This window comes from Nymphalis io, chromosome 3 (assembly GCF_905147045.1).
Source record: "Nymphalis io chromosome 3, ilAglIoxx1.1, whole genome shotgun sequence".
Taxonomy (NCBI): domain Eukaryota; kingdom Metazoa; phylum Arthropoda; class Insecta; order Lepidoptera; family Nymphalidae; genus Nymphalis; species Nymphalis io.
In genome coordinates, this window is record NC_065890.1 from 7310680 (window position 1) to 7327040 (window position 16361).

General features: G+C 30.4%; 3 protein-coding genes across 6 annotated transcripts; 1 reads left to right on the plus strand and 2 right to left on the minus strand.

Moving 5' to 3' along the window:
• Positions 1–3845: 3845 nt before the first annotated feature.
• Positions 3846–8714, plus strand: LOC126780971 (serine/threonine-protein phosphatase 6 regulatory ankyrin repeat subunit B). The gene is made up of 9 exons (XM_050505692.1): positions 3846–4345; positions 4427–4910; positions 4984–5141; positions 5224–5399; positions 5809–5959; positions 6072–6196; positions 6301–6430; positions 6934–7117; positions 8195–8714. The coding sequence occupies exons 1-9, from the start codon at positions 4264–4266 to the stop codon at positions 8565–8567; spliced, it is 1863 nt and encodes a 620-aa protein (XP_050361649.1). The 5' UTR covers positions 3846–4263; the 3' UTR covers positions 8568–8714.
• A 384-nt stretch (positions 8715–9098) lies between these two features.
• Positions 9099–12046, minus strand: LOC126780981 (ankyrin repeat domain-containing protein 39-like). 3 transcript variants are annotated; one of them, XR_007670588.1, is made up of 5 exons: positions 11836–12046; positions 11544–11647; positions 11258–11440; positions 10705–10828; positions 10382–10595 (listed from the first exon to the last, which is right to left on the minus strand). XR_007670588.1 is itself a non-coding variant. In XM_050505708.1 (3 exons), exons 1-3 carry the CDS (start codon positions 10814–10816, stop codon positions 9888–9890), a joined length of 519 nt encoding a protein of 172 aa, XP_050361665.1. In that variant the 5' UTR covers positions 10817–10828; the 3' UTR covers positions 9099–9887. The 3 variants fall into 3 exon arrangements, 2 of the variants coding, with proteins under 2 accessions (XP_050361665.1, XP_050361666.1); XM_050505708.1 differs by lacking the exons at positions 11258–11440; positions 11544–11647; positions 11836–12046 and adding an exon at positions 9099–10072 and having other exon boundaries at positions 10383–10604; XM_050505709.1 differs by lacking the exons at positions 10382–10595; positions 10705–10828 and having other exon boundaries at positions 11252–11440.
• On the minus strand, positions 10382–11205 carry LOC126780983 (uncharacterized). 2 transcript variants are annotated; one of them, XM_050505711.1, is made up of 2 exons: positions 10705–11205; positions 10382–10595 (listed from the first exon to the last, which is right to left on the minus strand). In XM_050505711.1, exon 1 carries the CDS (start codon positions 11203–11205, stop codon positions 10894–10896), a length of 312 nt encoding a protein of 103 aa, XP_050361668.1. In that variant the 3' UTR covers positions 10382–10595; positions 10705–10893. The 2 variants fall into 2 exon arrangements, with proteins under 2 accessions (XP_050361668.1, XP_050361667.1); XM_050505710.1 differs by having other exon boundaries at positions 10382–10604.
• Positions 12047–16361: the final 4315 nt, after the last annotated feature.

Genomic DNA, 16361 nt, shown 5'->3' on the forward strand with positions numbered 1-16361 from the left:
AAGTTAATAAAAGCCAAGTTTCCTTTTGGTTTTGTCTTTTATGTATCAACTTTATTAACTTAAAATATGTCTCAAGATAATTTTGTCGATACTACAAATTCTTTTTCTCAAGCCACGATGTCTCGCTATCTCCGACCTGACAGATTTGATGTAGAACCGAGTTCTAAAAATTCTGATTTAAAATGGACGCATTAGCGGTTTACGTTTACAAATTTTTTATCCGAAGAAATTACTATTAATACTCCTGATTCTATGAATCTGATGACAGACAATTAGAGGAGCATTTATTGCTGGCATTACATCTCAGAAAATTCGAGAACGTCTTTTGGAGATCAATACAATTACTTTGGATGAGGATTTAAATCAAGCTGTATCACTAAAAACTGCAGAACGAAGCTCAGAAATAATTACTGGAAATACAAATTCATTATAACTAAATGCTTCCTCAAATAATGTGACTGATTTGAATCCAAATGTGGCTGTATCCACTTTACAGCGAAGACGCTGCTTCTTTTGCGGTGGAAATATACACCAAAGAATAAAATGTATATGTATAAAATTTTGCTAAGGTCTGTCGAAGCAATAAACAACAAATTGCAAATGCTCTAACTACAGACTCAGACGTAAATTATAATTTAAACAAAAATTTCTTAGCTGCGTCGCCTAATAGTTTACTAAAAGCTACTATACCAGTTTTTATAAATAATATACGCGCTGATGCATTAATAGACACAGGAAGCTCTGTTAGTTTTATAGACAAAAATTTAGTGGAAATAATGAAACTAAAAATACGACCCTGCAAACAGACTATTACTTTAGCATCGTTGGCACATGTATCATTCGTAGAGGGTATGTGCTATGCTTCGGTTAAACTAGATTGCCATGTCTATGAACAACGTCAACTCTTAATAGTTTACAATCTTTGTGCGGATGTCATTATAGGCCATAATATACTGAAAGATCATTCGACATTAGAATTTAAATTTGGAGGTAATAGACACCCTTTAAAAATATGCAATGTTATGAATGCATCTATTCCGCCTGTGTCTTCATTTACTAACTTGGCACTGGATATTAAACCCGTGGCGGTAAAATCTAGACTATATAGTAAAGCAGATAGCGATTTTATAAATACTGAAATTTCAAATCTTCTAGCAGATGGAGTTATTGAACCTAGCATTTCACCTTGGCGTGCTCAAGTCCTTGTTACTGGAGGAGGAGTACACCGAAAGCGCTTAGTAGTAGATTATTCACAAACTATCAATAGATTTACACTTTTAGATGCATATCCTTTACCAAATATAGAAAATATAATATCTAAAGTTGCAAAATATAACTATTTCAGTCAAATTGATTTAAAAAGTGCCTACCATCAGATTCCAATACTAGAAAAAGAAAAACTTTATACTGCTTTTAAAGCCTGTGGTAATCTATATCAATTTACAAGAATATCGTTTGGAGTCACAAATGGAGTAGCAGCATTTCAACGAGCTTTAAATTTTATAATTAACACAGAACACCTGAAAGGTATATTTTGCTATTTAGATGATCTTACAGTGTGTGGTAAGGACAAAGATGATCATGATCAAAACTTAATTTGTTATATGGCTGCTGTCAAAAAGTACAATTTGACAATTAATGAACAAAAATCTATCTTTGGTGTCAATTCTATTAAACTGCTTGGATACAATATAAAAGACAATACTGTCAAACCTGATTCTGATAGATTGAAACCACTGTTACACCTGCCAATTCCTACAAATAACGTTGAATTAAAAAGAACATTAGGTTTTTTTACTCACTACGTGAAATGAATAAATAATTTTTCACAGAAAATACATCCATTGGTTGGTATTAAGTCTTTTTCCATCGATGATACTGCAAAACATTGCTTTGCGTCATTGAAATCAGAATTAGAAAAATCTACTTTGACAGTTATTGATGATAATGAGCTTCTCATTGTAGAGACTGACGCATCAGAATTTGTTTGCTTTTTTCTCTAGAACCCTTTCAAATTCAGAACAACGACAACCTTCAATTGAAAAAGAAGCATGTGCCATTGGAGAGAGTCTTCGCAAATGGCGTCATTACTTAACTGGTAAACACTTTTTACTTTTAACAGATCAACGCTCTGTTGCATTTATATTTAATCAAAATCATTGCAGTAAAATAAAAAATGAAAAGCTTGAACGATGGCGTCTCGAATTATCTTGTTTTAAATATGACATAAGTTATCGTCCGGGTAAAGAAAGCACAGTTGCTGATGCTTTATCAAGAGTATGTGCTCACATGAATACTGATGAATTACGTGAGTTGCATAACTCTCTCTGCCACTCTGGCATTGTAAGAATGATGCATTGGATTCGTATGAAAAATTTACCGTATTCGGTAAATGATACAAAGTCTGTTACACCGTCTTGCCCAATATGTGCCGAAGTTAAACCTCGCTTTATACAATCTAAAGGTCAACTAATAAAAGCAACAGCACCGTTTGAGCGACTAAACATTGACTTCAAAGGACCTTTACCGTCGAATACTTGAAATAAGTACTTATTAATAATAATTGTTGAATACAGTAGATTTCCTTTCGCATATGCCTGTAAGAAAATGACAACTTCAACTGTTATAAGATGTTTACAAGATTTATTTTACATGTTCGGAACATCTCTTTATATACATAGCGATAGAGGATCTGCTTTTATTTCTAAAGAGTTTACAGATTTTTTAAGTTCCTTGGGAATCGCTTGTAGCAGAACAACACCTTATAATCCACGTGGAAATGGTCAAATCGAGCGTCTCAATGGTACTTTGTGAAAAACTTTACAACTTGCTCTTCGCGCAAGAGAAATGCCAATTGAAAACTGGGAGCAAGTTCTGCTAATGTCATTACATGCAATTCGTTCACTTCTGTGTATACCAATCAATACAACTCCTCACGAACGGCTATTTAATCATCCTCGCAGATCATCTAATGGAGAATCTTTACCTTCTTGGTTAGTTACTGGACTTGTGTTAATGAAAAAAAATATCCGTAATAAATATGATCCATATGTTGAAGAGGCTATTACAATGTAACCCCTATTACTTTTTTGTAAAGCATAAAAATGGACGCGAATCAACAGTTTCAAATCGAAATTTAGCTCCACTTCCTTCTCCTGTTGAAAACTCTATGAATCAAAATATAGAAGAAGAATTAAATGATTCAAATACAAAAAGTCAGAAAGAACAGGAGGACATCTTAGATGTTTTTTATGACTCTGAAGATAGAGTTCTGAGCTCGGAGGATAAGGATCTAGACAATATACAATCTACAGCGCCAAGCACATCTGATGATCAACTTCTTAGGAGATCCGCAAGGACAAGACGAACTCCATATTATTTAAATGATTACAGCTGTGTGTTAGAAAAAAAAAGAGGGGGTGAATGACGTATAATTTATGAAGAAATTATACTATTCTTTTATCCTGTATAATGTTACATATTGTCAGCTTACGTACAATTCTTTGAGGTAAATAAAAGCAAAGTTTCCTTTTGGTTTTGTCTTTTATGTATCAACTCCATCACGTAGCTCCAATGTGGGTTGGTGGATACACGTGTCAGATTACCTTAACCACCGAGCACAAGGTAAACTATAATCATAAATTAAGCACATGAAATTTTAGAGGTGCTTGCCCGGGCTCGGAATAGTTGCTTAAGAATTTGAAATTCACGTCTTTAAACTACCGGGCCATCGTGGAGTACATAAACACTGCTGAGTCATAAATAAAAAGATTTTGCTGTCATTGTCAAAAAAAAAATAGCCTATATAATCATTGAAGTCAATGTCTAACCTTAAACATCAAAAGCCCACATATCCCATAACATAAACTCCTTATTTACTAGCTTACTTATTCCTCAAATCAAAAATTATTCATTAGTTTTAACTGGATTTTGAGTGTAGATTCTGGACTCGAATTTCTAATTTATGTTTTGACATAATAATATAACATCATTACAGTGAATTTTCGTATTTATGTTCCAAAAAAAAAATACAATTTGAATACAATTGAAGATTATATTGAAAAGTAGTACTTAATCATTATTTTAGTAAGGTCATTGGTCGTCCGACGTCTCTTAAATTAAGGATTTTTATTGGGTTTTTCACAAAATGAAACTTACACAGTATAGCAATGACAGTCCCCCCTTTAGAAATTTTAGTTTTTTTATGGATCAAAATTATAAAATATACTAATGCAATAGTCAATACCGTTTACTGTGTACATAATGAATACACTATTAGAAGATATGTTATATGTATCAATACAAAATGAAGATCAACACTCTGTATTACAATTTTTATCACAAGGTATATCGAAATTTTTGTTTAATTAAAAAAAAAAATTATTAGACTTCTAAAAATAATGAAGTTATTATTTTGTACACATAGGTGCTAATCCAAATAGAATAACATGTCATGGAAGAACATGCCTGGGAGAAGCATCACGTATTGGTAATATGAGGGTTGTAAAAATATTGATTGATGCCTGCAAATCTACATCTGTTCAACATAAATCACAAATTTATTCTAAGAAGAAACATCGTAAACAAATGAGAAAGCTTCGGGGTGTAGGCCATCCAGATGAAACACTAATTAAGTGCAAAAATTTTAATGATAAAACAATTAAAGGTGAAACTTCTAATGAAAATGTGCCATTGTCTCAAGAAAGCCATCAATCTGAACATAATCAGGGTTATTTCGTGTTTAAACATGATGAAAGTTCCAGCAGTGATGAGAGTAAAAAGAACATAAAATCACCTGTCAGCCCTACTGCTGCTGTTTCAACCTCGCAAGCTGAATTAGAGTGGGACGAAGAAATAGTTAATGTTGCTCCTACTACTAGTGAAGATGAAATTTGGTCTTCTCTTTATAAGTAGCTATAATTGTTATGGAATGTTATTATAATTTTAATTGAATTATTGAGTAAAATAATATGTTTTACCCAGGTGGTATGCTGACATATTAGAAAGTACAGGTTCAGCTATTGCTTCTGGTATAAAAGTTACATATGGAATTGATCAGCATGATGCTTTTATGTGGACAGCTTTACATTATGCTGCTGAGCAAGGTCATGCTGGTATTGTTAAATTAATATTAGATGCAGGTATGTTATTAGTTCTCCTTTTGTAGTGTTTTAATTTATAAAGTTGGTGACATATAGTATAGTATTTTAATATTATTTTCAGGTGGTAAAGTAGATGTAGCTTCTGGTAATGGACACACACCTTTGCATATTGCTGCAAAAGCAGATCAAATAGATATTGTGTTACAACTTTTGGCAGCGGGTGGTCATGTTAATTATCAAACTCATGAAAAAATGACACCTCTACATTTTGCAGCGGCCAAGGGGTCTGAAGAATTGGTAAGACAACAATTTGTTTATGTCGTGTTAATGAATATATTTTTTATTTTAATGATTTTAGTAAGACGGATATTTACGTGGACCAAGTGAAAGAATGCCTGAACACTTACTGAATTGACCCGTGTCTATAAGAAAGTATATATCTCACAGTGCACGGGCACTGTGAGATACTACTTCTCTCTTCTTCTTATACTATCAATGCACTACTCATAGGATATAGGATGTTATCTGACTTGTGCCTTATATTCAAGCCGAAATATAGGGATACAAATTATAAAGCAATAAAATTGTTTCCTGGGGTCTGCACAAAGCCCTGCGACTGGTAAAAATGAAAATGCTAGACATCATTTCATTATAAAGCTTACATGTATTTTGATGTTTTATTTATTAGTACTTCCTATGTTTGAAGGTAAGGATTTTACTCCGTCATGGTGCTTACTTCGATGCACGGGATGCAAGTGACCGCACACCCTTATATTATGCAGCAGGAAGAGGTCATTTGGATGTCGTCAAGTTTTTTATTGCTATTGGAGCAAATGTCAACGGAGGAGATATTCACGGTATTATTGATTCTAATATCTGTTTTGAACAAATGTCTTTATATTAGTTAAAGCATTGCCATCTCAATAAAATTTTGAGGTTGTATGAGTTATGCATGAAAACATTTTTCAGGTTATACACCATTATGTCAGGCAGTGTGGCATAGACACCCTAAAGTTGTTGAAATCCTACTAGCCTTCGGAGCGAGGATAACACATTCACACAGACTCTTACACAATGCAATTTATCATAATCAGGTAAATCATAGTCACTAAGTGAAGGTTCTTTAAAATATTTGATGTCCTAATATATCATAATGAAATCAGATTGCAGTGAATAAAAATAAATCTTGCTATTTTAGGAAGAGATTGTCACAATGCTTGCAAATATGGGTGTCGGTATTAACTTGCACAATGAAACTGGTGATACTCCATTGACACTATCAGCTAGATTATCAAAGCCCGCCATTGCTCGAATCCTATTAGAAAAAGGTAAAAACAAATTTAAAAGGCACTGTTTTAAATTGCATGTGTAGGTTTAGCTTTAATGTAATTTTGTGTTTAACTTTTTATGTAAATAAATACAAAATTATATATCTTGTTAATAATTAATTACAAATTGGGATTACCATTTGGGATAAGAAATCTGTTCGGTTTTAAACATCCACCATAATTTCTTTTATCATGTATGTTATTGTAGTGTGCATATCTCTACATATTATAAAACAAAGTCCTCTGCCATGTCTGTCTATCTATCTAAACTCGATAAACTCAAAAACTACCAAACGGAATTTCATACGGTTTTCACTAAATAATAATAATTAAGGTTTAATTTAAATTGGCTGAAATGTGACGATGATTGTTGAAGATGTCAAAAAAAATCTAGCCGACTGAGAGATTAACTAGCGTGCGTCGCATAACCATACAGATTTAATATTTATTACGACATAAACGTTTTCTGTAGACCTTTATTCCATTGAATTAAAATTTGACAGGTGCAAATCCCAATTCGTGCAACAGTATAACCTGGTGTAACGCTCTGCATACAGCTGTGGATAACATTGACTGCTCAAAGGAATTTGAGGATATACTTATCAGTTTACTGGATCATAATATTGATTTAAACTATGCTGCGCTTATTGGAGATACAGCTCTCAGTAGAGCATTGCTTCGTTCCAAGTAGGTATCTTAGTTTTCAAACATTTTAAAATATATGCTGAGATTAAAAAACAAGTCTGATGGATCGCGTTGAAGAAACGTCATGAGGTCAGTATGTGTGATAGTGTTGTAGACAAAAATCCCACATCTTTTTATTGAATCGTATCTAGTAAATATATACAATAATAGTTATCTGATTTATGATCACCGCTTTATTGATATTATATGACGATGATACGAATTATTATTCATTAATACGTCGAATATTACGAAAATATATAATATAATAAAATAATAATATACACATAATTACGAAATTATTTATGTTAGGTCTTATGATTATACAATTATTGTTTATTTATTTGTCCTAATATTGTCTGTAGACGTAACGTGTACAGTACATCATTTTTCAGTTAACTCTGAGTTACGTATAAAGGAACTCCATTCATTACGTAAAACGGATTATATGGGCTATTTAGAATATAGACTATATATATAATGCTGTAAAATAAATATAAAATGTTGTCAGTAACAAAAACAACTCCTCGATAGCAATTTTTAGCCGGATCTGAACAGATTGACTTATTGTAGTTATTTTAATCCCCTATGTTGATTTATTTATCATTATCAAATAATTTCCGTCTATAATTATTTACCTATATTTTTGTAATGATAACCCTTTGTCCTATATATTTTTTTGGGACCAATTACGAGAATATTTATACACTCAAGACGACATTATATTTAAATATGATACTGATGATGATCTTCCTTAAAGTACATATGTGATAATTATTGGTTAAAACGTTTTATGAAAATAAAAAAATGTGGTTTTTTACTCTTGGCAGAAATTGGGCGAGCCTTGCTTTCAGTTAGCTTAAAAAATACTTTTATTAAAAAATTAAATCAAGAAAAAATATTACTTTGGTATAAAAAAACAATCATTTCGAGTTTAACTATCAAGAGAACCGGCTACTTTTTCCATATATATTTTTTAATTTTGTCAAATGTCTAATAAAACGAAATACTAAGGTGGATTATAATTTTTTTTTGTTGATGTTAGTTTTATTTATTTAAATTATCTATTAATGTTTTCAGTGATTGTGCAGCTGCTTTGTTAATACGTCATGGTGCTGACGTAAACGCATGTAACTTGCGTATATGTGGCTTAAATAATTTGGAGGTAGCTTGTAAAAAAAGAACGATAAATCTCGCTAACCTGCTCATAAAAGCCGGACATCGCATTCCTGTCCATGAACCATATACTCCTATGCCAGACCCAAATTCTACATTACATTTTTTGTATACCACTTGCCTGGAGCCGCTCAGTTTATTTGACATTTGTAGGATAAGAATAAGAAATCGCTGTGGAAATATGCCTCTGCATCGTTATATTGACGCTCTTTGTTTACCTAAAAGTTTAAAAAGATGTCTTATGTTAGAAGATGTGGATTACTTCTGTAGTATTTAAATAGTAGACCGATATAAACTATATTTTAGCTATGTATTTACAAAATACTGACTAAATCATACTTGTGTACATATTGTAGTATGAACATTTTTCAAATGTATCTGTGTTACAATAGAATAGCTATCTATTTGTCTAAATCTTGAATATGTGTTAAATGGTTTTTGACTGTTTTTATAAACTGAGATTATATTTACTAGTCATGTTACTAGTCAAGTTTATTAGATAGTATATAGACTTAGTGTAATATCATTTAAAAAAATTTAACTAAATAATTTTAAATTATTTAAACAATCTGTACTGATGATTATAATGAACAAATATAAAGAACATCATAAAAATTAATATTTGTAATTATTTGCAATATTATATAATTTTCTCAATAAATTATAATTCCTATCATAGTTAACATAAAACACAAATTAAAAAATGTTTTATTTTCTTTTTATTTTTTATTAAGATCAAATATCTAGATATACAAAGGTGTACAGTAGTGAAAATATAAACATTTTTATAAGGAAACTACGTCTAGTGATATAATATTATAAATTATGTTTTTTTCTAGATGAAGGTGTTAAATTTTTACGAAATATATAGGTTTTGATCTCAGATTATTTGTTAGTAATATTAAGAATATATGTATTCAATAATACCTAAATGTTGTTAAAGATAATAAATACTGTATATAAATATAAAAGTGAGTAATAGTAAATGTTTAATCATCAATGTTTCATCAAAGGAACCTATTTGATGTTTGTATTACAATTTTCATGTATCATAAAAAATTACAAGTTTTTTCTAAATAATGAAACGGTCATTTTGTAACATTCATTTTATAATATACAAGTTTTTTAAATACCTACTCACTTGATAAATTTATAAAATTATTATCGGAATGGTTTCTATATAGTAAACCTATTGGTTTTATATATGGTATTAGGATTACATTTTTTTTTTATTAAAAATATCACTTAGTCTATTTCAATTCAATTTGTACAAAATCTTAATAAAATCAAGGCACTTACAAAAAAAAAAACTGTTTAAAAATGGGATACTATGTTCCATGTATAAAACATATTAGTAATTTAATGTTATATTACGAATTAAAATATCTATTGCTTATCAAATGTTTATATTTTTAAAATTATTATATAAAGTGAATTTAATCTGATATTTATTAATCATTAGTGTTGTACAAATTGGATTGAAAGTAATACATAAACTTAGACATGCACATCTAAAAAATAAATGATTTAAAGAAGTTTAAAGTGAACATGTAATACTATGAATGATAAAAGGATCCTATAAAATGTTTTGTTTCTATTAAATGGCCAAGATATCCTTATTATCCCTTATGTTTCTTAATTTAGGGCAAGCCTCTAGTAAAATATTCATTATATTAAAATTTTGATTTTCTGCTGCTTTATGGAGTGGTGTTTTACCGTCTGCATCTTGCAAATCTAGCCGTGCTCCGCTTTTAATAAGGAGTACTACTGTATTTTCTTTTCCTAAAAACAACAAATGTTATTTTAAAAGTAACATTTTTAAAAGATAATTACAATTTGGTAACATAGTATTTCTGTGTTGAAAGATTTGTAATCAGTATAGCTTACAATGTTGATAATATTAAATTGATAAGATGGATTTTAAGAATATTAACTATTGATATAATATACAGAGTTGATTATGCATTCAACTTGAGTAAATGAGTAACTACTGAGTTTCTTGTCGGTTATTCTCAGTAGAATCAGTAACATGACAATTCAAGTGGTTTTAAGATATAAGCCTACTTGTATAAAGAATTTGTCGATAATATACCTGCTGCAGCTGCTCTGTGTAGAGCTGTAGCTTTGCCACTCCTAGTTGAAGCATTGATCTGTGCTCCATTTTGTAGAAGTATGCTACATATTCTATCATGTCCATTGCGTGCAGCATAATGTAGTGCAGTATAACCAGAATTGTCAATACTGTTTACAAGTTCTATGATATTATTGGTTTTATCAATCAATAATTGCACTCTATCAGCGTCTCCTGAAAAAGCTATAACTTTATTATTATTATGATGATATGCATGTTTTTCATCATTTTGTTTATGGTTCAATATGATTAACAGTTTTATTAAACTACTAGTTAAATTTACCTGCATTCCATATTCCTCTTTCCCAATCCATTTCTGAAAGTGTCTGGTGCACAGATGCATTTGGGCTAGTTATTTTGCAATTTGAATGATTACAACCACTTTTATGATCCATAGCTTACTTAAACTATAAACAAAACATCAATGATATATAGTTTTTCTTAGTGACATTTAAATATGAATATAGCAAAATTAAATATCTCTTTGAAGAGTCCAAGTAATCTCGGCTTCCCCAGTACTACATACAACTTTATATCCCAATTGACACAAAGCATTTATGGCTTGTAGAACATTTGCTTTAATTGTGACTCCATTAACAACATTTGAACCAGAACCAGGAAATTTTTGAATAATTGCTTTTATCTCTTCATGACCTAAACCAAACACAGAGCAATCACTAGCATGGAGAGAACCTTTAATGGCTGTATAAATAACACCATCTTCCGCTATTGGAACATTTGCCAAGTTACAAGCTGAAACATTTTGGCTGCCTTTTGTTTCCATTTTTTTTTAATGGGTGCAAATAAAAAATCTTTATTATATGATAGGGTTAAACCTCGTCGTCCTTATTGGAATGCTGGTAGTGCATAGCTTCTTTACTGAAGTTAGTTATGTTATCTTGCTCAACAATTATTGAAGGTTCAGGTTCGGAAAACTCTTTTCTCATAGTCCACATATACTCATTATAATCTTGTTTAACAGCCGTTGAACTTGAAGCCACAACTTTGTAACCCAAAACCTATAATCAATCATTTCTATTATCTCTTTTATACTTAAATCAGTTGTTATCAAATGATACATATCATTCTATCATTTATCTCGTTTCAGATAGAATTAGTTACCTCTAGAGCACTGAGAATTACACAAGGATGTTGCAGATAAACAATTGTAGAATCATCACAATAGCCACCACATGCAAATCGTTTTAGTTGTTCTATATCTCCAGCTACATTAAAAGAAATGAGTAATAAAATATATTCTATAGTTATACAACGTAAATTGTTATAGTTGTACAAGTTTTTATTACCTAAAAATGGGATTGGATAAATGTATTCGTAGATATACTATTTAAAGGTAAGTAAATTGATTAATTAGACACTTCCCATTTTTAGATAAACTGTCATGTTAAACTACCTTTTAAGCCGGACACCAATACACGCCAAGGATTTTTGTGCCCATACGATGCAAGATTACCTCTGATCAAAATGTATGGCATTGATTACAGTAAATTAATTCTTAGTTGTTTAACTTATAGTGAAGTCACAAAACTTTAGCAAATTACTTACGTTACGTTTTAATAAAACGAGTTTACACTTTTGTTTTCGTCGCAATTTATAATATATGTGATGTAGTATGTATGTACGGTATATATATTGTCAAACTTCAAAGTCAAATTGATTTTTATAAAGGTACTAATAAAGGAGTGCCTACACGCTTTTATGGTTTTTTAGTATCAATTCACAAATCAAGCCTTTTTTTAGTATTTCTAATGACTAAATTTGAGAGTGGAATTATTAAAGGCAATGGCCAATACCCATTGCTAAAACGTCAAATTATGTACTTATAATCGTATATTACTATTAGGACTTCAAAAAATGATTGTTTTTGGTTTATTATATAACATCCCTATAGTTATATTAAAAGTATATTGTCGTAATTTTGTATAAAACTTCAATTTTTATTTAATTAGTATTTATTATTTGGTTTTAGTAGTTGACAGCCTTGTAGACTGTGTCCATGATAATGCGTATATAATGATTGCGGTGTGGCGCTAAAATTGAAACTAATCATACAAAACAGACTAATGTTATGTGTTAAATGTGATTATGTTCTCTTGGACAATTTTTAAGCCATGTCTAATCAATCGTTTACTTATTGATAGATAGAACTAGACATAGGCAAAATTTAATTACCGATTAATGAGTAACGATTACGATTGCTAAGTGTACGGCATAAATAATTATTCGAATATATTTTTGCCTTTTTTCCGTTTATCTTTTGCTCTAATATTATTATCACTAGGAATTTTATTCATAATTATTTCATTTATTATAGAGATTTATTGATCTGATCTTTATGATCTTTAAGAACCTGACTATTCTGAAATAATACCTACCTACATATTAAACTTTTCATTTCGTTTGTTTAAGAGATAATGTAAATGTATTTTTATTTGATTTTTATTGTTAACTCAAGTTGAGAGTTAAAAATGAATTATTCAATGTTAACTACATTATATTTTCAGGGGTTGTGTCTGATCAAAAACATAAAAATTTCACTAGAAAAAGATCACGAAATTTCCACTTCTTAAATGAAATGAGAAAATCATTTAATTTAAGGTGTAACAAAAAAACTACACGATTCGACTTAAGACAACCTTCCGCCATTCGGATACTGAGATGTAACATCTCCCTCCGCTTGACACGGGATTCGCTAGCTATTAATTTACCTGAGATAAAAGACCAACACAATTGTTCATACCTTTTGGAACAAAATTATCTGGCGGTTCCTTTCCATAGTTTTTCCTGAAAGTCTCGCTATAATTAAACTTTATCAATGAGCGCGCTGCTCTTTATGTTCGTTAGAAAGTCGCTCTTCGATTAATCTAAGACGATAACGTATTAATGTAGCTTCTCATCCCAGAAAGTTTTTTTTCGTGCTGACCGAAACTTTCTTGTCAACGTTTATTGCTCGTTTTATTTGCTTCTAACTCCTCATTAGTAAATTATTATAAATATACTTTCTTATTGGAACAATTTTGTTATATATGCCTGTGATGGTGTAACAAGATTGTTGGTTTATGAGTATGTATTTATATTAAATAAATTAATAGTTAGAGGCTCATTTTATAAATATAAAATGAGCCTCTAACTATTATTATTATAAATATAAATATATAAAAGTAATCAAATAATAATTATTAATAGGTAGAGCATAGGCACAGAAAATAAATGATATTTTTTTTTCGCAAAAAGTTAAACAACCAAAGGATCAAGGAGGACAATCAAAGGATCTGAAGCTTAATTACTTAAATAATGAAACGGAATGCATTGATGATGCGGGGATTGCCGAACGTTTCGAAAATTAATATCAGCGACACAGATAATAGTCAAACTACACATTTTGCAATATAATTGTTTATATGCAGTTGGTACGTTGACCCTTACCAAGCTAAACGATGTACACAAAATTGTAGTTAGTGATTATTCTATAATTGTCTTACATTTAAATATTTAATTATGATTGATTTCTTGATATTATACGTGGCTTGTTCATGACTTCTATAAAAAAGAAAAATAGAAATTGCCTTGGTTGCTAAAATTTCTTTACGATAATATTTGATTTTTGAATATTAATTCACGCCATTCAATTTAGGATGAAATCATAAATTAATAAAGTAAATGTATTTAGTTATTTTTATTTCTAATAGTTTGGGTCTAGTTAATTATTATAAATTTTAATGTTTATTTCTATTTAAATATTACATAGCAGTCTATTTTCAACTTTCTTGCTATACTTACAGCCATTGTTTTAATGACTGGTAAATATAACATCAAGCTGAACTCGTGCTTACCATGTAACATCAGCCGTGTCGTTTTCTCTTTTAGGATACGTAGTTAGTTTTAGGACGAATCGCTTTACGCTTTTTATATTAATCCAGCAGAATGTGGAATAAAAGGCAAGGAAGAAAAGGCAAGGACTTGAATATAATACATTTCATTTTATTACACTTGTAATAAATCTACATTTTAATGTATCTACTCATAAATATATAAACTCGGAGCAATTTATAATAGCATGCTAGCTGCTTCGCGCTGCTTCACTCAAGGTCGTAGCATTGTGATAATATAGTCAACTTTTCTTAATAAATGGGCTGTCTACGCTACGCAAAAAAACTTTTCAAAATTGGATTAGTAGATGCGGAGATTTCAGTTCGAACAAACGAACTCTTGAGCTTTAAAAAATTAAAATATACTTTATTCAAGTAAGTATTAAGATTCAAATGTACTTGATATTTGAATCGTCATTTTACAAGATTTTTAATGAACAGCTACCACCGGTTCGGAATGTAGATCTTACCGAAAGAAACGGCAAGAAACTCAGTAGATACTCTTTTTCTTCAATCATATACTTGTAACAATAATCATTAACAGTTATATTTATGTAACTCGTATAACCACGCTGCACCAACCCGCATTGGAGCAGCGTGGTGGAATAAGCTCCAAACCTTCTCCTCAAAAGGGAGAGGAGGCCTTAGCCCAGCAGTGGGACATTTACAGGCAGGCATATATATATATATATAATTCTTCTGTACATTTCTTAGTGACATGTACTCCTAACGGCTGGACCGGCTAGACTGTTTGTGTAGGTCGACCGGAATCTAAGCCAGATTGGACCCAATAAGTGACGCTTCGATAAGGTTCACATATTCTACCGCCAGATGGCCACACGTAGTACTGTTGTATTCCGGTTTGAAGGGTGACTGAGCCCCTATAATTATAATCACAAGGGACATAACATCTTATTTCCCATGGTTAATGGTGTATTGGCAATGTAAAGAATGGTTAACCATTTCCCAGTCCGCCTATCTCTTATAAAAAAAGAAAAGAACGTTCTTGTAAAATAATATATTATGTAACTTGTTTAAATAATTGATCCTATTAATATCAACTAGTTGGAATAATAAAATAAATATAACGTAATATTATAGAAAGATATTTTATTTACGAATAAACGGAGTTTATACATTTATGGCAATTTTATTTTTACTCTTCGATACGTGCCCTCATAAATATTTATAGCCAACAAACCTTTTTTTCGAAGTAAGAAAATACGATTTGGTAAACAACTAATTCCACTGAAATCCTTAACATTACGTCTCATTACTTATGAGTTTTGTTTCTTTAACCTGAAAATCGATTAAATGATTGTGAACTGTGACTTAATACGAAATTATTTGTATACTCCTTTTTTTATTTTTTACTAGATAGATTTGTATCAAAACAATCATTGGACATGCCAAAGTAATAATCAGAAAGTTGTCATTCTAATTAATCTTACGTTAAAAATAATTTCTACAAAACGATGTCTAGATTATTTATTATAGACTAATAATTAATAGAAGTACGAAGAATAATCTCAAGGGAAATTGTGTACATTTTAGGTAATACTTCAATGTTTATTATTTTGCGAATAGGAATTTAGGATTTACAATTAGATCAAAATATTTCATTTGACAAGATATCGATATTACTTCTGATTTTGGCCATGCGCCAAAGTGTTCATGTCGGACTATACCTTTTGATTACTCTGATAACTCATCTGTAACTACAAACCAACAAGTGCCCAGATACATGTATAGATAATTTGACATATCTGTCCAAAGAAGGCAAATGTAATCAAAAAGGTTTTACATATTGTCTGTCGTGCTTAGAAAATTAATACATTTACGCGAAAACGCTACACCAAGTACCGCTAAATTAATTTTTTTTTTTAATTTTAGCAATAACTTTGATTTATTTTTGTTAATTTTACACTTGTATTTAGTTTTCATTGGAATTAAACCAAAAGCTAAATGAATCTTTTTTGCTTTTTAATAACAGCGTTTTACTCATGGACCATGGGTTTTTAAAAGTCTACTCATATTTTTAGCTATGCGT

Coding starts and splice junctions, on each gene's coding strand:
- LOC126780981 (XM_050505708.1), bottom strand. CDS start 10,816: ATGGATCATAAAAGTGGTTGTAATCATTCAAATTGCAAAATAACTAGC. Junction 10,605..10,704: donor AAGAGGAATATGGAATGCAG/GTAAATTTAACT, acceptor ATAAAGTTATAG/CTTTTTCAGGAGACGCTGAT. Junction 10,073..10,382: donor ACACAGAGCAGCTGCAGCAG/GTATATTATCGA, acceptor TGTTGTTTTTAG/GAAAAGAAAATACAGTAGTA.
- LOC126780983 (XM_050505711.1), bottom strand. CDS start 11,205: ATGGAAACAAAAGGCAGCCAAAATGTTTCAGCTTGTAACTTGGCAAAT.
- LOC126780971 (XM_050505692.1), top strand. CDS start 4,264: ATGAATACACTATTAGAAGATATGTTATATGTATCAATACAAAATGAA. Junction 4,911..4,983: donor ATTTGGTCTTCTCTTTATAA/GTAGCTATAATT, acceptor TGTTTTACCCAG/GTGGTATGCTGACATATTAG. Junction 5,400..5,808: donor CCAAGGGGTCTGAAGAATTG/GTAAGACAACAA, acceptor CTATGTTTGAAG/GTAAGGATTTTACTCCGTCA.